The sequence below is a fragment of the Nyctereutes procyonoides genome, unplaced genomic scaffold (genome assembly GCF_905146905.1).
Source record: "Nyctereutes procyonoides isolate TBG_1078 unplaced genomic scaffold, NYPRO_anot_genome, whole genome shotgun sequence".
NCBI lineage: Eukaryota > Metazoa > Chordata > Mammalia > Carnivora > Canidae > Nyctereutes > Nyctereutes procyonoides.
The window spans coordinates 53,823,268-53,846,892 of record NW_026575126.1 but is presented as its reverse complement, the minus strand read 5'-3'; the positions used below and the strand labels follow the sequence as shown (position 1 = coordinate 53,846,892).

The following is a 23,625-nucleotide window of genomic DNA, read 5'->3' as shown; positions in this document are numbered from 1 at the left end:
AAAAAAAACATATTATGGGATCCCTGGGTGGCGCAGCGGTTTGGCGCCTGCCTTTGGCCCAGGGCGCGATCCTGGAGACCCGGAATCGAATCCCACGTCGGGCTCCCGGTGCATGGAGCCTGCTTCTCCCTCTGCCTGTGTCTCTGCCTCTCTCTCCCTCTCTGTGTGACTATCATAAATAAATAAAAAATTTAAAAAAACATATTATGAACAGCTATACACCAATAAATTAGACAATCTAGAAGAAATGGACACGTTTCTGGAAAACCACAAACTACCAAAACTGGAACAGGAAGAAAGAGAAAACCTGAACAGGCCAATAACCAGGAAGGAAATTAAAGCAGTCATCAAAAATCTCCCAAGACACAAAAGTCCAGGGCCAGATGGCTTCCCTGGGGAATTCTATCAAACATTTAAAGAAGAAACCATACCTATTCTACTAAAGCTGTTCGGAAAAATAGAAAAGGATGGAATACTTCCAAAGTCGTTCTATGAGGCCAGCATCACCTTAATTCCAAAACCAAACAAAAACCCACCAAAAAGGAGAATTATAGACCAATATCCCTGATGAACATGGATGCAAAAATTCTCAACAAGATACTAGCCAATAGGATCCAACAATACATTTAGAAGATTATTCACTGTGACCAAGTGGGACTTATCCCCAGGATGCAAGGCTGGTTCAACACCCATAAACAATGTGATTGATCATATCAGCAAGAGAAAAAACACGAACCATAGGATCCTCTCAATAGATGCAGAGAAAGCATTTGACAAAACACAGCATCCATTCCTGATCAAAACTCTTGGGAGTGTAGGGATAGAGGGAACATTCCTCAGCATCTTAAAAGCCATCTACAAAAAGCCCACAGCAAATATCACTCTCAATGTGGAAACACTGGGAGCCTTTCCCCTAAGATCGGGAACAAGACAGGCATGTCCACTCTCACCACTGTTATTCAACATAGTACTAGAAGTCCTAGCCTCAGCAATCAGACAACAAAGAGAAAGAAAATGGATTCAGAGTAGCAATGAAGAAGTCAAACTCTCCCTCTTTGCAGATGACATGAAACCGTACATAGAAAACTCAAGACTCCACCCCAAGATTGCTTGGACGCATACAGCAATTTGGCATGTGGCAGGATACAAAATCAATGCCCAGAAATCAGTGGCATTTCTATACACTAACAATTAGACTGAAGAAAGAGAAATTAAGGAGTCAATCCCATTTACAATTGCATCTAAAAGCATAAGATACCTAGGAATAAACCTAATCAAAGATGTAAAGGATCTATACCCTAAAAACTATAGAACACTTCTTTTTTTTTAATTTTTATTTATGATAGTCACAGAGAGAGAGAGAGAGAGAGAGATAGAGAGAGAGAGAGGCAGAGACACAGGCAGAGGGAGAAGCACGCTCCATTCACTGGGAGCCCGACATGGGACTCGATCCTGGGTCTCCAGGATCGAGCCCTGGGCCAAAGGCAGGCGCCAAACCGCTGCGCCACCCAGGTATCCCTATAGAACACTTCTGGAGGGGCAAGATGGCGGAAGAGCAGGGTCCCCAAATCGCCTGTCCCCACCAAATTACCTAGATAACCTTCAAACCATCCTGAAAATCTACGAATTCGGCCTGAGATGTAAAGAGAGACCAGCTGGAATGCTACAGTGAGAAGAGTCCGCGCTTCTATCAAGGTAGGAAGACGGGGAAAAAGAAATAAAGGAACAAAAGGCCTCCGAGGGGGAGGGGCCCCGCGAGGAGCCGGGCTAGGGCCGGGGCGAGTGTCCCCAGGACAGGAGAGCCCCGTCCCGGAGGAGCAGGAGCTGCACCAACCTTCCCGGGCAGCAAGGGGCTCGCAGGGAGTTGGAGCAGGACCCAGGAGGGCGGGGATGCCCTCGGGCTCCCGGGGACACTAACAGGCACCTGCGAGCGCAGGAGAGTGCTCCGAGCTCCCTAAGGGCTGCAACGCGCACGGAGGGACGGACCGGAGCAGCTCGGAGGGGCTCGGGAGCGGCTCCAGGGAGGGAGCTGCAGGGCGGGAGCGCGAATCCACCAGCGCAGGCCCCGGAGCACAGGGCGCCGGGACACAGCCCAGGATCCGGCCTCCCCCGGGACAGGCAGAGGCCGGGAGGGCCCAGGACAGCAAGGACGCTCCTGCCCGAGCTGAGCAGATCAGCGGCCCCGCCCCGGAGCCTCCAGGCCCTGCGGACGGAGAACCGAGAGCCCCAGCCCCGTAGTTCCTGCGGAGGCTAAATCCAGGCTTCCAGAGCTGCCATAGCAACTGCTGCTGTTCCTCCTGGGGCCCCAGGGGGTAAACAACCCCCGCTGAGCCCAGCAGGCAGGGGCAGAGCAGCTCCCCCAAGTGCTAACACCTGAAAATCAGCACAGCAGGCCCCTCCCCCAGAAGACCAGCTGGACGGACCAGTGATACTCCCCCGTGTTCCAATACAACTTGTTTCTGGCCACTCTGCACTGAGCAAAATGACTAGAAGGAAAATCTCACCTCAAAAGAAAGAATCAGAAACAGCCCTCTCTCCCACAGAGTTACAAAATCTGGATTACACTTCAATGTCAGAAAGCCAATTCAGAAGCACTATTCTACAGCTACTGGTGGCTCTAGAAAAAAGCATTAAGGCCTCACGAGACTTCATGACTGCAGAATTTAGATCCAATCAGGCAGAAATTAAAAATCAATTGAATGAGATGCAATCCAAACTAGAAGTCCTAACGACGAGGGTTAACGAGGTGGAAGAACGAGTGAGTGACATAGAAGACAAGTTAATGGCAAAGAGGGAAACTGAGGAAAAAAGAGACAATCAATTAAGGGACCATGAAGACAGATTAAGGCAAATAAATGACAGTCTGAGGAAGAAAAACCTACGTTTAATTGGGGTTCCCGAGGGCGCCGAAAGGGACAGAGGGCCAGAATATGTATTTGAACAAATCCTAGCTGAAAACTTTCCCAATCTGGGAAGGGAAACAGGCATTCAGATCCAGGAAATAGAGAGATCCCCCCCTAAAATCAATAAAAACCGTTCAACACCTCGACATCTAATAGTGAAGCTTGCAAATTCCAAAGATAAAGAGAAGATCCTTAAAGCAGCAAGAGACAAGAAGTCCCTGACTTTCATGGGGAGGAATATTAGGGTAACAGCAGACCTCTCCACAGAGACCTGGCAGGCCAGAAAGGGCTGGCAGGATATATTCAGGGTCCTAAATGAGAAGAACATGCAACCAAGAATACTTTATCCAGCAAGGCTCTCATTCAAAATGGAAGGAGAGATAAAGAGCTTCCAAGACAGGCAGGAACTGAAAGAATATGTGACCTCCAAACCAGCTCTGCAAGAAATTTTAAGGGGGACTCTTAAAACTCCCCTTTAAGAAGAAGTTCAAGTAACTCTGAACGTGAATGGACTTAATGACCCCATCAAAAGGCGCAGAGTTTCAGACTGGATAAAAAAACAGGACCCATCTATTTGCTGTCTACAAGAGACTCATTTTAGACAGAAGGACACCTACAACCTGAAAATAAAAGGTTGGAGAACCATTTACCATTCAAATGGTTCTCAAAATATACCCTAAAAACTACAGAACACTTCTGAAAGAAATTGAGGAAGACACAAAGAGATGGAAAAATATTCCATGCTCATGGATTGGCAGAATTAATATTGTGAAAATGTCAATGTTACCCAGGGCAATTTACACGTATAATGCAATCCCTATCAAAATACCATGGACTTTCTTCAGAGACTTAGAACAAATTATTTTAAGATTTGTGTGGAATCAGAAAAGACCCCAAACAGCCAGGGGAATTTTAAAAAAAGAAAACCATATCTGGGGGCATCACAATGCCCGATTTCAGGTTGTACTACAAAGCTGTGTTCATCAAGACAGTGTGGTACTGGCACAAAAACAGACACATAGATCAATGGAACAGAACAGAGAACCCAGAAGTGGACCCTGAACTTTATGCTCAACTAATATACGATAAAGGAGGAAAGACGATCCACTGGAAGAAAGACAGTCTCTTCAATAAATGGTGCTGGGAAAATTGGACATCCACATGCAGAAGAATGAAACTGGACCACTCTTGCACCATACACAAAGATAAACTCAAAATAGATGAAAGATCTAAATGTGAGACAAGATTCCATCAAAATCCCAGAGGAGAACTCAGGCAACACCCTTTTTGAACTTGGCCACAGTAACCGGAGAAGGATAAACAGTGTATGTTCTAATTCATTTGGGGAATATGAATAATAGCGAAAGGGAATATAAGGGAAGGGAGAAGAAATGTGTGAGAAATATCAGAAAGGGAGACAGAACATAAAGACTTCTAACTCTGGGAAATGAACTAGGGGTGGTGGAGGGGGAGGAGGGTGGGGGGTGGGGGTGAATGGGTGATGGGCACTGAGGGGTACACTTGACGGGATGAGCACTGGGTGTTATTCTGTATGTTGGTAAATTGAACACCAATAAAAATTAATTTATTTAAAAAAAAAAGAACACTTCTGAAAGAAATGAGGAAGACACAAAGAGATGGAAAAATATTCCTTGCTCATGGTTTGGAAGAATTAATATTGTGAAAATGTCAATGTTACCCAGGGCAATTTACACGTTTAATGCAATCCCTATCAAAATACCATGGACTTTCTCCAGGGAGTTGAAACAAATTATCTTAAGATTTGTGACGGGCACTGAGGGAGCACTTGACAGGATGAGCACTGGGTGTTATTCTGTATGTTGGCAAATTGAACACAAATAAAAAATACATTTATTATATAAAAAAAAGATTTCTGTGGAATCAGAAAAGACCCCGAATAGCCAAGGGAATACTAAAAAAGAAAACCATGGCTGGGAGCATCACAATGCCAGATTTCAGGTTGTACTACAAAGCTGTGATCATCAAGACAGTGTGGTAATGGCAGAAAAACAGACACATAGATCAATGGAACAAAATAGAGAATCCAGGAATGGACCCTCAACTTTACGGTCAACTAATATTTGACAAAGGAGGAAAGACTATTCACTGGAAGAAAGACAGTCTCTTCAATAAATGGTGCTGGGAAACATGGACAGCAATGTGCAGAAGAATTAAACTTGACCATTCTCTTACACCATACACAAAGATAAACTCAAAATGGCTGAAAGATCTAAATGTGAGACAAGATTCCAATAACATCCTAGAGGAGAACACAGGCAACACCCTTTTTGAACTCGGCCACAGTAACTTCTTGCAAGATACGTCCACAAAGGCAAGAGAAACAAAAGCAAAAATGAACTATTGGGACTTCATCAAGATAAGAAGCTTTTGCACAGCAAAGGATACAGTCAACAAAACTCAAAGACAACCTACAGAATGGTAGAAGATATTTGCAAATGACGTATCAGATAAAGGGCTAGTTTCCAAGATCTATAAAGAACTTATTAAACTCAACACCAAAGAAACAAACAACCCAATCATGAAATGGGCAAAAGACATGAACAGAAATCTCACAGAGGAAGACATAGACATAGCCAACAAGCACATGAGAAAATGCTCCACATGACTTGCCATCAGGGAAATACAAATCAAAACCACAATGAGATACTGCCTCATACTGCCTCATACCAGTGAGAATTGGGAAAATTAACAAGACAGGAAACAACAAATGTTGGAGAGGAAGTGGAGAAAGGGGAACCCTCTTGCACTATTGGTGGGAATGTGAACTGGTGCAGCCACTCTGGAAAACTGTGTGGAGGTTCCTCAAAGAGTTAAAAATAGATCTGCTCTAAGACCTAGCAATTGCCCTGCTGGGGATTTACCTCAAAGATACAGATGCAATGAAACACCGGGACACCTGCACCCGATGTTCATAGCAGCAATGTCCACAATAGCCAAACTGTGGAAGGAGCCTTTGGTGTCCATCAAACCATCAAAAGATGAATGGATAAAGAAGATGTGATATATATATATATATATATATATATATATATATATATATATATATACACACACACACACACACACACAATGGAATATTACTCGGCCATTAGAAATGACAAATACCCACCATTTGCTTCAACATGGGTGGAACTGGAAGGTATTATGCTGAGTGAAGTTAGTCAATCAGAGAAGGACAAACATTATATGGTCTCATTCATTTGGGGAATATAAAAAATAGTGAAAGGGAATAAAGGGGAAAGGAGAGAAAATGAGTGGGAAATATAAGAGAGGGAGACAGAACATGAGAGACTCCTAACTCTGGGAAACGAAGTAGGGGTGGTGGAAGGGGAGGTGGGCAGGGGGTGGGGGTGACTGGGTGACGGGCACTGAGGGGGGCACTTGATGGGATGAGCACTGGGTGTTATTCTATATGTTGACAAATTGAACACCAATAAAAAATAAATTAAAAGATGCAATGACAAAAAAAGATGCAACTACATATCATCTATAAGAAATCTACTTAAAAGACATAGATTAAAATTAAAAGGATGGAGAAAGATATATCGTGGTACACAAATTACTAATATGGAGTAGCTATATTAATTTCAGACAAAATAGATTTCAGAACAAGGAAAATTATCAGGGATAAGGAGAGGCATTTTCAGATGATGTCAGCAAGATGTCAGAATAAAAGGTCCTCAGCTCTAGCTCTCCCCCACACATAAACAGATTTAGCAACTACTCATGAAGAAGAATGGCACTGTGAGATTTCTGGAGCCCAGGGGTAAGGTTATAGTACCCTGGTAGAGCACAGAAACTGAGGGAAAGAGAAGCAGTTTTGCTCTGCCACATTGCTTCTCCTCCAAGCCAACATAGACAAGCATCAATAAAGATCCCTTCAAGCCCACAATTTCTCCAGGGGCAGAAAGAGAGAAAGAGGCAGACATCCAACTTCCCCAGATTTTTGTCTTTCCCACTTGTGTCTTGCCTTACATGGAATGCCAGGGAAACTAACACAGCTAGACCACCAGAAAGAGCTGGGACCAGGGTGGTGGCACTAGTGGATCTCAGTGGTAGTTCCACAGTGGTAGTTCCATCAGACAGCCCTGCTGAGTCACATGTCTCCACTGATAGATCCTCCTGAAAACCGAGGCCCACCAGCTGATCCTGTGAAGCAACAGAGCCCCTCCCAGCAATCCTGTGGGAATGCGGAGACCAGGCCCCCTTCCATGACCAAAAAGCCCCACTAGCCAGCCCCACTAGACTATAGTCCCACTAGACTGCAGAGCACCAGCAACAGGCCCTGTCTAACAATATACTCTGCAGCTATCATACAATGGCACACTCCATGGGCTCCAATAGTAAGCCACATTTGCCCATGGGTCCCACAAGCTGGCCCACCCAGTATCCCAGTTTAGGCTGATCGATAAATGTCTTTTCTTGCCAAAGGCAGTTTGTAAAGAATGGAAGAGATATCTTAAATGTGCAAGATACCAAGGCAAAGTTACAGGGATCATGAAAGATTAAGGAAACATGACACCACTAAGGGAAACTAATAAAGCTCCAGTAACCAAGCCTAAAGAAACAGATTATAAACTGCCTGACAAAAATTCAAAATAATCATACAAAAGAAAAAAGCTTAGTGAACTAAGAACTCAGGTAGACAACTAAACAAAAATACATAAACAAATGAGAAGTTCAAAAAGAGAGAAGCCATGAGAAAACAAAAATCCTACAGCTGAAGAATACAATGACTGAATTGGAAAAAGAATTAAATAGAAAGCTTCAATGACAGACTCAATCAAGCTGAAGAGAGACTTAGTGAACTCAAATACAGGTCATTTGGAATTATCCAGTCAGAGGAGCAAAAAGAAAAATGAAAAATAGGGAAGAAATACTATGGGACATATAAGATAACATGAAAAGAAATGACATATTCATTAAGAGCCACAGAAGTAGAACAGATAGAGGAGTCAGAAAGGTTATTTGAAGAAAATAATGGCTGAAAATTTCCCAGATCTGGGGATAGAAATGAACATCTAAATTCATAAAGCTTAAAAATGCCCAAATAGATTGAACCAAAGAGGTCTACATAAAGCCACATTATGATTACATTGTCAAAGGTTAAAGACAAAGAGAATTTTCAAAGCTCCAAAAGCAAACTAAGTCATCATGTACAAGGGAACCCATATAAGACTATCAGTGGATTTCCTATCCAGCCAGGAGACAATAGGATGATATATTCCAAGCACCAAGGAAAAAACTGCAAACCAACAATACTCAGTAAAACCGTCCTTGAAAAACAAAGGAGAAGTAAAGACTTTCTCTGTTAAAACAAAAGCTGAGCAAGTTTATGACCATTAGACCTGCCTTACAAGAGGTGATAAAGGAAATTTTCCTTTTGAGATGAGTTGATGTTAAAGAACCACACAAAAGCATATGAACATACAAATCTCTTCGGTAAAAGTAAATATACAGACAAACATAGAATATAATAATACCATAATAGTGGTGTATAATCACTTTGAAATGGTATTAAACAAACACAAAATGAGTTAAGAGTAACTATGGTTGCAAAATTTGTTAGTGGATACACAATACAGAAAGAAGTAAATACTGACATGAATAAAGTGTCGAGAGGGAATAAAAGTGTACAACTGTTGGATGCAATTAAGGTTAAGGTGTTATCAGCTTAAAATAGATGCCATAATTATAAGATTCAATACAGCTTCAGGGTAATGACAAAAAAAATTTTGTAATAGGCACATAAAAGAAAAGAGAAAAATCAAAGCATAACAGCACCAAAAAATCATCAAACCAAAAAAAAATAGCAAAGGAAGAGAGGACAAGACAATCATAAAACAGTTGGAAAACAATTAACAAAGTGGCAATAGTAAAACCTGACTTATCAATAGTTACTTTAAATGTAAATGGATTTAATTCACCAATCAAAAGACCTAGAATGACTGAATGTATTTTTTAAAAAAAGACCCAACCAAATGCTGTCTATAAAAGATTTACATATATTTAAGCATACACACACGGGTTAAAAGTGAAGGGATGGAAACATATGTCGTGCAAATGGTAACCAAAAGAAAGAAGTGGCTATACTTCTATCAAATAAATTAGACGTTAAGTCAAAAAGTTACAAAAAGCAAAGAAGATGATTATATAATGGTAGAAGAATCAATTCAACCAGAGACACTGCAATTTTAAGTATACATGTACCCAACATCAAGCCATCTAAATAAAGCAAATATCAACATATCTGAAGGAAGAAATAGGCAGCAAAATAGTCATAACAGTAAGAGACATCAATAGCCTGCTTTCTTTTTTAAAAAAGATTTTAAAATTTTATTTTAGAGAGACAGAGAGAGAGCAAGAGCAGAAGAAGGAGCAGAGGGAGAAGCAGAAGCAGACTCCTTGGTGAGGAGAGAGCCCAATGCACCGTTGGGTCCCAAGACCTTGGGATCATGGCCTGAACCGAAACAGACATTTAACTGACCAAGCCACCCAGGTGCCCTAATAGCCCACTCTCAATAATGGATAGACCATCCAAACAGAAAATCAATAAGACAACAGCAGTCTTAAACATACCAAACATCTAACAGAGATATAGAGAAAACTCTACACAACAGAATACTTGTTCTTTTCAAGTGCATGTGAAATATTCTTTAGGATAGATCACACACTGGGTCTCACAGTAAGTCTTAAATTTAAGAGGATTGAAATGATTTTACAGATCTTTTCTGACTATAATAAAATAAAACTAAAAGTCAATAAAAATGGGAAATTGGAAAAATTCACAAATACATGAAAAGTGAATAAAACATTCTTAAACAACCATTAGGTCAAAGAAGAAATCAAAACAGGAAATTAGAAAATAGCTCAAGACAAATGAAAACAAAAACAACATACCAAAACCTATTGAATGCAAGAAAAAGCTGTACTAAGAACAAATTTATAGAAATAAAGGCCTACCTAGGGGTACTTAATTGATCCAAATTAACTAATACATCCAGGAACAACTCCTCACCAAATATTTGGACAAAGAAGAATTCAGCCAAATGTATAACTGGTGGAACAAGTAAAACCACAACTGTGAACATAAATTATGTACACATCAAATCATCATCACAGTTCCAACTAGACATTGGTTCTTATACTGGAAGTACTGTAAAAGACATCGTTATTGTAAGACAAAGCTGGGTTCCATTCTGAAGAAAGGATAAAGAAGCCCATGAATTTGTACTTTATTTGCATATCTGTCATTTTTACTTTGTCAATTAATATGCTGAATACAACTCTTATTAACATCTTATGGTAGGAGGGTAGGGCCATGGCCAGTGAAAACATTTACTATACACTATAAATTAACGTTCAGCTGCATTAGGAAAAAGAGATTTATAAGAGTACCTTGTATAGATTTTGAATCCTGATACCAACCACCAAGTCAACAGGTTCATCTTCAAAATAATCACTTTTAATCATATCAGTAATTTGCCTTTCTTCCTTCTTAATGCTTAAAGCTTTATTAAACCAGTAGGATTTCTAAGAAAAGACCAAAACCATAATTATCATGTCACTGAAAAATTAAATATTCTTAACACTTTAGTTCATTTCACTTTGGTTTCAAGATGGGTTGAAGCACATATATTGAAACAAAATTTGGAAGCAAACTGCCTAGAATGTGAACTTCTATGCAATAAACACAAAACGTGTTATTTAAAAATCTCACTTTCCAAGGGGCACCTGGATGGCTCAGTCAGTTAAATGTCTGCCTTCAGCTCAAGTCATGATCCTGGGGTCCTGGGATTGAGCCCTGCATCAGGCTTCCTGCTCAGTGGGGAGTCTGCTTCTCCCTCTACCCCTCCCCTGACTTGTGCCCTCTCTCTTTCAAATAAACAAATAAATACAATCTTTAAAATAAAATAAAGTTTCACTGTCAAGAAGAAGACAAAAGAAAATCTACTTTAAAATGGCTCAGTGAGGGGCACCTGGGTGGCTCAGTGGTTGAGTGTCTGCCTTTGGCTCAGGTGGTGATCCCAGGGTCCTGAGATCAAGCCCCACATCAGGCTCCCCATGGGGAGCCTGCTTCTCCCTCTACCTGTGTCTCTGCTTCTCTGTGTCTCTCATTAATAAATAAATAAAATTTAAAAATAAATAAATACATAAAATGACTCAGTGAAAAGTATTTGATTACTCTAAGTTAGGTCTCTTTATTTGGATATGCAGTATACAGACCAGCCCCTGGAGATTCCTAACACGTTTTCAATGAGTCTATGAGTTCAAAATTCTTCTTCATAAAAATACTTTAAAAAATACATTATTTGACTTTCTATGACATTGATATTGTGTCTACTACAAGATTTTGTGTCTCCTGGAATTGAATACCTTGAATATGATTTTTTAAATATTCTGTGTGGTGAAATGGGAAATATGAATAAAGCATTTCTATAGAAAATGGAAATATAATGGGAGCTCTGAGAAAAATTACTTGTGTCATTGTTTGAGTCATGAACTAGCCTCTTTTTTCATGGAATATCACTTTTCTCTGAAAGAATGAGAAACAAATATTACGGTTCTTCAGACTTAGATATGTAGCAGACATTTTCTTGAAAATTAATAAAGAGATGTTAACATTTCAAGGAAAAGAACTAACAATATATGCTGCTAAAAATAAAATTTGAACATTTAAGTGAATATTAGAATTTTGAAAAACTGATATCCACTGTTGTGACAAATTTCCAATTCTTAAAAACTATCATGATGACATCATGTTGACAGTCATAAATGTGATGCTTTGATAATGGATGATGAAATGTGTCATCACTTGGAAATGTGTCATCACTTGGAAGGTATGTTATCAGTGAAACAATATTTTTCAAATAACCAAAATATGATGTTATAAATTTAAGCATGGTTAAAGATCTATTCAAATCACAAGATACATCAATGAATATTATTATAAAATAGAATAAGAAATGTTTGTTAATGTGTTTTCAGATTCCAAACTTCAACTAACTGCTAGAAAATTATCATTAGTTGACTTTTGGTGAAGTACCAAAAAATACCCAAATATGTTTAAAAGGCTACTTAAATACTCCTTTTTTCAACTACATATCTGCACGAGGCTGTATTTTCTCCATATATTTTAGGTGAAACAACATAATGCAAAAGATTGAATGCAGAGCCAGATATACACTCTCCAATGAAAATCTAGTTAACTTCATTAAGCTTATATAAAAGATACTTGAAAAATATAAAACAAGCTACTTTACTCACTAATATTTTTAAAATCTGAAAAATAGCTATTTTTCACCAAAATGTTGATTTCAACATGTAATAAGTTTACTAGTAATATATTTAAATAAGTTGATAAATATTTTTTAAATTTCTCAGTTTCAGAAGAGGAGGCAAGATGGCAGAAGAGTAGGGGTCCTTTTTTCATCTGGCCTCCCAAACTTACCTAGATAACTTTCAAACCATCCTGAATACCTATGAATTCAACCTGAGATGTTAAGAGAGAATAGTTGGAATGCTACAGAGAGAAAAGTGACCACTTCTTATGAGGTAGGAGTGTGGAGAAGAGAAATGGAGAGGATATATTGGTAGATAAATAGCAGAAGAGGGAGCCTTGGGAAGCCGCTGCAGGAAAGCGGTACAGGGCACAATCAGGAACTTTAGAAATCTTCTCTTGAAAGTGTCTTCCCTGCCTAAAAAGTGCTCAGTGGGGAAATAGGGCAGAATCACAGGAGGGGAAGTGAAGTCTCAATATTCCCAGTGACATAGTAAGGATACGGGCACCCAGGAGAAAGCTCAACTTGTGCCATAAACCACAAATCTTGGTTGGATCATGGTAAAGGACTAGAATGCAGCAACCCTCCTGGAGCATCTGAGAGAGGTGGTCCAGGTGCACACTCCAGCAGCTGAGCTCTCTGCCCCAGAGCCCTTCAGCGGACAGAAGCAGGCTATCCCCCATTCCCTCCAGAACAGGCAAAACCAGGGAGGACACAAAATGGCAAAAGTTCTCCTGCTACTAGGCACCCTTCAATTTGTACGAATCAGTGTCCCCACACCTGCCCCCAGAGGATCTAAACCAGTGTGCACTCAGAGACTGCAGGCTGGTACATGTGGGGAGCTCTTGGCTCTGGGACTGGAGATCTAGCCTCAGTCATTTTTTTTTCTCCTTTCACCTTGGAGAGGTGCAGACTCTAGTGAACAAAGGCCTCACAGGACTAACAACTCACATGAGCCCAGCACCTGACAAGGCGTGGGGCATCTCCACTGAGGCACAGACACCTGAGAATCAGTGCAGCAGCCCCCTCCCCCAGAAGAACAGCTGGAAGAACAAGGGAAGACCAAGTTTACTGACCAAGCAGCACTGGAAAGCTCTGGGACTGAGAGAAAATAGTATATAGAACTCAAGGTTTTTTTCTTATGATTCATTATCTATCAGGTTTAAAAAATTCCAATATATTTTCTTTTTTCCTGCCTTAACTACAATATTTTATCAATTCTTCATTTTTAAGTTTTTTCCTTTTCAACTTTCATATTTTTACAATTATATGTCATGTAATATTCTTCATTTTTGGATTCCATTCAACATATTCAATTTAATTTTTGTAGATATATAAATTATAGGGTTTTTTGTCTTGTTTTGTTTTATAATTTTGGAATTTAGTACATTCTAACAAATGGACCAAAATATACTCAGAAACAAGTGGAGCACCATGTTGGTCTACTCTGTGAGATTATATTCTCTCTTCCTTCCCATTCCACCTCCCTCTTTTGTCTTCTTGTTCTTATTTCTGTGGTTGCTGTTGTTTCTCTATATAAGTTTTTCTGGTTTATATGAATTTGGAATTTAGCACCTTCTAACATACAGACAAAATACACTCATAACCAAGAGGATCACCTACTTGGTCCACTCTGTGAGACAACATTCTCTCTCCTCCTACACTTCTTCCTCACCTTTTTATTTTTTAAGTTTTACTATTTTTTAATTTGTTTTTCACTTTCATGGTCTTTTTTTTTCTCTTTTCTTTTTATTTTACTGTCTAGTCCCTGACCTCTTCAGATTTGTCTAGGGTGTATTTTACTTAGGTTGAGATTCATATTTTTGACTCCACTTGCTCATATAGCCATTCTTCACTGGACAAAATAACTAGAAGGAAGAATTCACCACAAAGAAGAAAGAATAAGAAGTAATACTCTCTCCCACAGATCTAATGGATATGGATTTAAGTAGCACGTCAGAGATACAATTCAGGAGTACAATTATAAAATTATTAGTGGCTCTTGAAAAAAGCATAAAAGACTCTAGAGATTCTCTTACTGCAGAGTTGAGATCTAATCAGGCCAAAATTAAAAATACCTTAACTGAGATGCAGTCTAAGCTGGATGCTGTAACTGCTAGGGTTAAGAGAGACTGACATAGAAGAGAAGTTGTTGGAAAGGAAGGAAGCTGAGGGAAAAAGAGAAAAACAACTGAGAACTCATGAGAAGGAGAGGCTTTGGGAAGTAAGTGATAGTTTGAGAAGGAATAATATTTGTCTTATTGGAATTCCAGAAGATATGGAGAGAGAGAGGGTCACAAAGTATATTTGAATAAATCATAGCTGAGAACTTATTTAATCTGGGGAAGGGAACAAGCATTCATATCCAAGAGATAGAGAGGACCTCTCGCCCCAAAAAACATCAATCAACACCCTAACATATAATAGTGAAGCTTGCAAATTTCAGAGATAAAGAGAAAAATCTTAAAAGCAGCTCAAGACAAGAGATTACTAATTTATACGGGGAGAAATACCAGATCAAAAGCAGACCTATCCACAGAGACCTGGCAGGCCAGAAAGGGCTGGCATGATATATTCAGGGTAGTAACCAGAAAAACATGCAGCCAAGAATACCTTATCCAGTAAGGCTGTCATTCAGAATACAAGGAGAGATAAAGAGCTTCCAAGAAAGACAGAAACTGAAAGAATGTGTGACCACCAAAACGGCTCTGCAAGAAATATTAAGGGGGACCCTGAAAATAAAGGAGGGAGCCCAAAGAAACAATCTACAGAAACAGAGACTGTATAGGTAATACTATGACACTAAATTCGTATCTTTCAATAGTTACTCTGAATGTGAATGGGCTGAATGATCCAATCAAAAGATACAGGGTATCAGACTGAATAAAAAAGCAAGATCCATCTATATGTTGCCTACAAGAGACTCATTTTAGACCTAAGGACACCTCCAGACTGAAAATGAGGGGGTGGAGAACCATTTACCATGCAAATGGTCCTCAAAAGAAAGCTGGAGTAGCAATCCCCATATCAGATAAATTAGATTTTAAACTAAAGATGATAATAAGAGATGAAGAAGGGTACTTTATCATATTTAAAAGGTCTATCCAACAAGAAGACCTAACAATTATGAATATTTATGCCCCTAATATGGGAGCTGCTAAGTCTATCAATCAATTAATAACCAAAGTAAAGAGATACATCAATAATTATAAATTAATAGTAGGAGACTTCAATATGGTGCTCTCAGCAACAGACAGCTATTCTAAACAGAACATCATCAAAGAAACAAGGGCCTTGAATGACACATTGGATCAAATGGATTTCACAGATATATACAGAACATTCCACCCTAATACAACAAAATACACATTCTTCTCAAGTGTACGTGGAACTTTCTCCAGACGAGACCACATACTGGGTCACAAATCAGGTCTTATCCCATACCAAAAGATTGGGATTATTCCCTGCATATTTCCAGACCACAATGCTTGGAAACTAGAACTCAATCACAAGAAGAAAATTGGAATGAACTCAAACACTTGGAGGTTTAAGAGCATACCACTAAAAGATCAATGGGTCAACCAGGAAATCAGAGAAGAATTAAAAAGAAACCTGGCAACTAAAGCAAATGAAAGCACAACTGTTCAAAATCTTTGGGATATAGCAAAAGCAGTCCTAAGAGTGAAATACATTGCAATAAAAGCCTCCCTCAAAAAATTGGAAAATTCTCAAATACAGAAGCCCACGTTGCATCTAAAGGAACTGAAGAAAGAACAGCAAATAAAGCCTGAGCCAAGCATTAGAAAAGAGATAATAAATATTAGAGCAGAACTCAATGAAACAGAGACTAGAATAATTGTAGAATAGATCAACGAAATCCGGAGCTGGTTCTTTGAAAGAATTACTAAGCTAGATAAACCTCTACCCAGACTTACTAAAAAGAAAAAAGGAAAGACTCAAATTAATAAAATCATGAATGAAAGAGGAGAGATCACAACCAATAGCAAGGAAATACAAACGATTTAAAAAATGTATGAGTAACTACACCCCCCAAAATTAGGCAACCTGGACAAAATGGATGCATTGCTCAAAACATACAAATTGCCAAAACTGAAACAGGAAGAAAAAGAAAACCTGAACAGGCCAATAACCAGTGAGGAAATTGAAGTATTCATCAAAAACTTCCCAAGAAGCAGAAGTCCAGAGTCAGATGTCTTCCCAGGGGAATTCTACCAAACATTTAAAGAAGAAATAACATGTATTCTACTAAAGCTGTTTCAAAGGATACAAATGGAGGGAATATGTCTACACTCATTTTATGAGGCCAGCATTACATTGATCCCCAAATGAGACCAAAAGGATAATTATAGACCAATATCCCTGATGAACATGGATGTAAAAATTCTTGATAAGATATTAGCCAATAGGATCTAACAGTACATTAAGAGGATTATTCACCATGTCCAAGTGGGATTTATCCCTGGGATGCAAGAGTGGTTCAACATTCAGAAAACAATCAATGTGACAGATCACATCAATAAAAGACAGAAACCATATGATCCTCTCAACAGATGCAGAGAAAGCATTTGACAAAATACAACATCCATTCCTGATTAAAACTCTTCAGAGTGTAGGGATCCAGGGAACATTTCTCAATATAATAAAAGCTATTTATGGAAAGCCCACAGCAAATATCATTCTCAATGAGGAAAAACTGAAAGCCTTTTCCCTGAGATCAGGAACAGGACAAGGATGTCCACTCTCACCACTGTTGCTCAACATAGTACTAGAAGTCCCATCCTCAGCAATCAGACAACAAAAGAAATAAAAGGCATTCAAATTGGCAAAGAAGGAGTCAAACTCTCACTTTTCATAGATAACATGATAATGTATATAGAAAACCCAAAGACTCCATACCAAGATTTCTAGAACTCATACAGCAATTCAGCAATGTGGAAGGATACAAGATCAACGCACAAAAATCAGTTGCATTTGTATACACTAACAATGAGACTGAAGAAAGAGAAATTAAGGAATCAATCCCACTTACAAATGCACCCAAAACCATAAGATACCTTGGAATAAACTTACCCAAAAAGGTAAAGAATCTATACCCTAAAAACTACAGAAAACTTCTAAAAGAAATTGAGGAAGACACAAAGAGATGGAAAAATATTCCATGCTCATGGATTGGAAGAATTAATATTGTGAAAATGTCAATGTTAGGGATTGCATTGAACGTGTAAATTGCCCTGGGGAGCATTGACATTTTCACAATATTAATTCTGCCAATCCATGAGCATGGAATATTTTTCCATCTCTTTGTGTCTTCCTATCAAAATACCATGGACTTTCTTCAGAGACTTAGAACAAATTATTTTAAGATTTGTGTGGAATCAGAAAAGACCCCGAATAGCCAGGGGAATTTTAAAAAAGAAAACCATAGCTGGGGGCATCACAATGCCAGATTTCAGGTTGTACTACAAAGCTGTGGTCATCAAGACAGTGTGGTACTGGCACAAAAACAGACACATAGACCAATGGAACAGAATAGAGAACCCAGAAATGGACCCTGAACTTTATGGTCAACTAATATTCGACAAAGGAGGAAAGACGATCCACTGGAAGAAAGACAGTCTCTTCAATAAATGGTGCTGGGAAAATTGGTCATCCACATGCAGAAGAATGAAACTAGACCACTCTCTTGCACCATACACAAAGATAAACTCAAAATGGATGAAAGATTTAAATGTGAGACAAGACTCCATCAAAATCCTAGAGGAGAACACAGGCAACACCCTTTTTGAACTTGGCCACAGTAACTTCTTGCAAGATACATCCACGAAAACAAAAGAAACAAAAGCAAAAATGAACTATTGGGACTTCATCAAGATAAGAAGCTTTTGCACAGCAAAGGATACAGTCAACAAAACTCAAAGACAACCTACAGAATGGGAGAAGATATTTGCAAATAACATATCAGATAAAGGGCTAGTTTCCAAAATCTATAAAGAACTTATTAAACTCAACACCAAAGAAACAAACAATCCAATCATGAAATGGGCAAAAGACATGAAGAGAAATCTCACAGAGGAAGACATAGACATGGCCAACATGCACATGAGAAAATGCTCTGCATCACTTGCCATCAGGGAAATACAAATCAAAACCACAATGAGATACCACCTCACACCAGTGAGAATGGGGAAAATTAATAAGGCAGGAAACAACAAATGTTGGAGAGGATGCGGAGAAAAGGGAACACTCTTACACTGTTGGTGGGAATGTGAACTGGTGCAGCCACTCTGGAAAACTGTGTGGAGGTTCCTCAAAGAATTAAAAATAGACCTGCCCTACGACCCAGCAATTGCACTGTTAGGGATTCACCCCGAAGATTCAGATGCAATGAAACGCCGGGGCACCTGCACCCCGATGTTTCTAGCAGCCATGTCCACAATAGCCAAACTGTGGAAGGAGCCTCGGTGCCCATCGAAAGATGAATGGATAAAGAAGATGTGGTTTATGTATACAATGGAATATTACTCAGCCATTAGAAACAACAAATACCCACCATTTGCTTCAACATGGATGGAACTGGAGGGTATTATGCTGAGTGAAGTAAGTCAATCGGAGAAAGACAAACAGTGTATGTTCTCACTCATTTGGGGAATATGAATAATAGTGAAGGGGAATATAAGGGAAGGGAGAAGAAATGTGTGGGAGATATCAGAAAGGGACACAGAACATAAAGACTTCTAACTCTGGGAAATGAACTAGGGGTGGTGGAAGGGGAGGAGGGCGGGGGGTGGGGGTGAATGGGTGACGGGCACGGAGGGGGACACTTGACGGGATGAGCACTGGGTGTTATTCTGTATGTTGGTTAATTGAACACCAATAAAAATTAATTTATAAAAAAAAATGTCAATGTTACCCAGACCAATTTACACATTCAATGCAATCCCTATCAAAATGCCATGGGCTTTCTTCACAGAGCTGGAACAAATCATCTTGAGATTTGTATGGAACTGGAAAAGACCCAAAATAGCCAGAGGAATGTTGAAAAAGAATACCAAATCTGGAGGCAGCACAATTCTGAACGTCTAGCTGTATTACAAAGCTGTGATCAAGACAATATGGTACTGGCACAGAAACAGATACATAGATCAATGGAATAGGATAGAGAACCCAGAAATGGACCCTCAAATCTATGGTCAAATCATCTGTAACAAAGCAGGAAAGAATACCACTGGAAAAAAAGACAGTCTCTTCAATAAATGCATTGGGAAAATTGGATAGCTACATGCAGAAGAATGAAACTGGACCATTTTCTTACACCATACACAAAGATAAACAAAATGGTTGAAAAGATCTAAATCTGAGACAAAAATCCATCAAAATCCTAGAGGAGAACACAGGCAACAACCTTTTTGAACTTGGCAATAGCAACTTCTTGCTAGACATGTCTATGAAACCAAGGGAAACAGAAGCAAAAAAAGAACTGTTGGGATTTCATCAAGATTAAAAGATTCTGGGCAGCCGGGGTGGCTCAGCGGTTTAGTACCACCTTCGGCCCAGGGCCTGATCCTGGAGACCCAGGATTGAGTTCCACATCGGGCTCCCCACATGGAGCCTGCTTCTCCCTCTGCTTATGTCTCTCTCTCTCTCTCTCTCTCTCTCTCTCTCTCTCTGTGTGTGTGTGTGTGTTTCATTAATAAATAAAATCTTTTTAAAAAAGATTAAAAGATTCTGCACAGCAATGGAAACAGTCAACAAAACTAAAAGACAACCTACAGAATGGGAGAAAATATTTGCAAATGACATACAAGATAAAGGGCTGGTATCTCATCAAGAAGATAAAGAACTTCTCAAACTCAACACCAAGAAAAAAACATCCAGTCATAAAACGGGCAGAAGACATGAACAGACATTTCTCCAGAGAAGTCCTACACATGGCCAGCATGCACATGAAAAATTATCCACATCACTTCCCATCAAGGAAATACAAATCAAAACCACAATGAGATACCACCTCACACCAGTGAGATGGAGAAGATTAACAAGACAGGAAACAACAAATGTTGGAAAGGAGGTGGAGAAAGCGGAACTCTCTTGCACTGCTGGTGGGAACGCAAAGTGGTACAGCCACTCTAGAAAACAGTGTGGAGGTTCCTCAAGAAGTTAAAAATAGAGCTACCCTATGACCCAGCAATTACACTATTGGGTATTTACCCCAAAAATACAGATGTAGTGAAATGCCAGGATACTTGTACCCCAATGTTTATAGCAGCAATGTCCACAATAGCCAAACTGTGGAAGAAGCCACAGTGTCCTTTGACAGATGAATGGACAAAGAAGATGTGATATATATATATATATATATATATATATATATATATATATATATACCATAGAATATTACTCAACTATCAGAAAGGATGAATACCCACCACTAGCTTTGATATGGATGGAACTGGAGGTTATTATGCGGAGTGAAATAAGTCAATTGGAGAAAGAAAATCATCATATAGTTTCACTCATATATGGAATATAAGAAATAGTGAAAGGGACTGTAAGAGAAAGCAGGGAAACTGAATGGGGAAAAATAAGAGAGGAAGACAAACCATAAGAGACTCCTAACTCTGTGAAACAAACAATGGGTTGTAGAAGGGAAGGAGAGTTTGGAGAATGGGTTAACTGGGTGACAGGCATTAACGAGGGCACATGGTGGATGAGCACTGGGTGTTATACTGTATGTTGGCAAACTTAAATATTTTTTAAAAAAGAAACAAATTTCTCAGTTTTAATTTCCAAATATGGTTAATATTGATAGATAAAATCCCTATTAAACGAGCTTTTTTGGGTGCTCAATAATTTTTAAGAGTTAAAGGAGTTCTGAGACTAAAAATTTTGGGAACCACTTGCTTTGAAACAGAATGATAAAAAGGGGGGACTGAAAATAGAGGATAATATAGAAATGCTCCCCACTTTGCTATGGCTTTGATTCTAAGTAATTTGGGCTAATAGGGGAATAAAGCAGATGGTGATATGAGACACAATTCAACCCTTCCTCACTAGGACCTAAGGAACCCACCACATATTCATTTGGATGGAGTTTTTTTTTCTGTAGAAAGCCATTTGATTCTATTATACATGTTACAAAGTTAACTTGTAGTGGCTTTAATTGAGAAAGAACAAAAAAAAAGCAAAAGAATAAAAACTGTATTAGTACCATAAGAGTGGAGCACCACAGGGAGAGTGTTTAAGGTAATAATGTTCACTGTTAGACAAACTAAATATTTAAGAACTGGGGTTTCTCTCAATAACAGAAGCATTAGAACTTACCTGCACAAAGAAAAACCATGGCTTGGGCACACCATACTTCCCTGGAAAGACAGCATCTATATACCAGGTCATAAGACCATACAAGAAAGCATCAAATAATAGCATTCCCATAATATGAGCAAAAATAAGGCTATCATGTGGGTTCACTGGTGATAGGATGTTATCCCACTGGACACCATACTCTGAAACATAATAAATAGGAGACAGTTATCTGAGGTGCCCAATTGTGACTAGAACAAAGTTATCTAGCCTCTTTATAATTAAACAACAAAAATGTATAGGCATTCTCTGGAGAGAGGTACTATTTGCTATTCAGGGATATTTTGAAATTTAGGCTGTTCAAGAGGATAATAAAGTAAGTAATGATACAATGTGCCTCTTCCTACAGCCAAATTTAACTAAAAGTTAGTAGTCACTGAAATAAAAATAAACAGTCACAAGAAGTCCATAAAGTAAGCTTTAAAGCCATAAACAGACCTATTGGTTGGGATAGTGGCCCTATTTCTCCATTCTCTTTCATGCAAATCTCCACTGAAATAATCAGCAAGGTATATAAATTGGGAAATACATTCATCAATATAAAAATAAAGTTTGTTTTCTAGTTTCTGGTCTGTCATGTAAGGAGCTTAGAAGTCACCACTCCATCCTAATAAGGAGTAAAGAAGTGAACTGAAAAATGGTCCATTCTTCTTAGATCTTTCACAGATGTGAGGTTACAGAGTGAACCACTGCCCCCACAATTGGAGAGATGGGCAGGCAGGTACAGAGAATTTAATGAAACAGAAACCCTAAGCAGTAACCCCCAAGGGAACCAGAACTGGGAAAACCTGAACTGTGTAACTGATGAAATGTCAAGGCCCAGCGCAGACAGATATGTGGGTTAAAAACTCCAGGGGATCAAGTCATTGAGGAGTCCCCAAGCTTTTGTGAGTTTTACCTTCGGGAGCCCTGTCAGTTCTTCACAGTGAATATCAGAAAAATCTCCTTTAGGAGAGAGAGGGGGGAAAGGAGCCATTTTGACATTCTATTCTTAATCAGGCCTTCCTTCATGAGAAACTATTTTAGCAGAGCCTAACTTACCTAGGGGGAAGGGAAATACCTAGCTCCAGCCCCCCCTACCCATCCTGTCCTATCTAAGCAGAGCAAAAAACTGAGAAGCACTAATGGAGTTCATAGTCCATGGGTACAAGCTTATCAAATGATTGAGGCCTAGTCATAGGACTCTGCATCTTTCCTCTATATCACTAAAGGCCTATTCACTGCAATTCCTTTTCCTTTTATCCAGTACCTCATATTCATCTTTTTTTTTAAGATTTTATTTATTTATTTATTTGAGAGAGAGTATGAGCGGGGAAGGGCAGATGAAGAAGGAGAGAGAAAATCCCAAGCAGACTCCCCACTAAGCACAGAACCCAATGAAAGGCTTGATCTCAGGACCCCAAGACCATGGCCTGAGCCAAAATAAAGAGTCAGACGCTTAACTGACTAAGTCCTCCAGGTGCCCTTCTTATCCATCTTTTAACAAAAATTACAAGGCATACTGAAGGGCAAAGAACACAGTTTGAAGAGAATGAACAAGCATCCAAATTAGACTCTGATTTGACAAAGATGTTGGTCTGATTCCTCAGACCAGGAATTTTTAAAAAACTGATCAACATATTAAGTGCTTTAGTGGAAGAAGTATACAACATGCAAAAGCAGATGTATGCAAAGAGATGGAAATTCTAAGAAAGAATAAAAAAAGAAATGCCAGAGTCCTTGGTGTGGCTACAGAGGAGACTGTGGTGGCAAGAATGATGGACAGGAAGGTGGGAGATAAATGTGTTCAATACTCCACTTCTACTCAACACTGTACATATGTGAAGTTAAATCCTTAGAAGTTAAGCAAGATAAAGTGATAAGGCAAAATAGAGAGGAAGAACTAAAAGTACTCTTACTCACAGATGACATGATCTTATGAATAGAAAATCCTAAAGATCCTGCCCAAAACAATGTTAACACCAATAAAAGAATTCAGCAAAGTTGCAGGATACAAGGTGAACATACAATAATCAATA

General features: G+C 39.1%; 1 protein-coding gene across 1 annotated transcript in view; it reads right to left on the bottom strand.

Moving 5' to 3' along the window:
- The window catches only part of LOC129519854 (phospholipid-transporting ATPase ABCA3-like), a 194,675-nt gene that overhangs the window by 110,978 nt on the left and 60,072 nt on the right, over positions 1-23,625 (bottom strand). Inside the window, exons 9-10 of the mRNA XM_055340686.1 lie at positions 21,569-21,750; positions 10,344-10,478 (exon numbers count right to left, since the gene is read on the bottom strand). Of these exons, the coding sequence (XP_055196661.1) occupies positions 10,344-10,478; positions 21,569-21,750 (317 nt within the window). The remainder of the gene's footprint in view (positions 1-10,343; positions 10,479-21,568; positions 21,751-23,625) is intronic.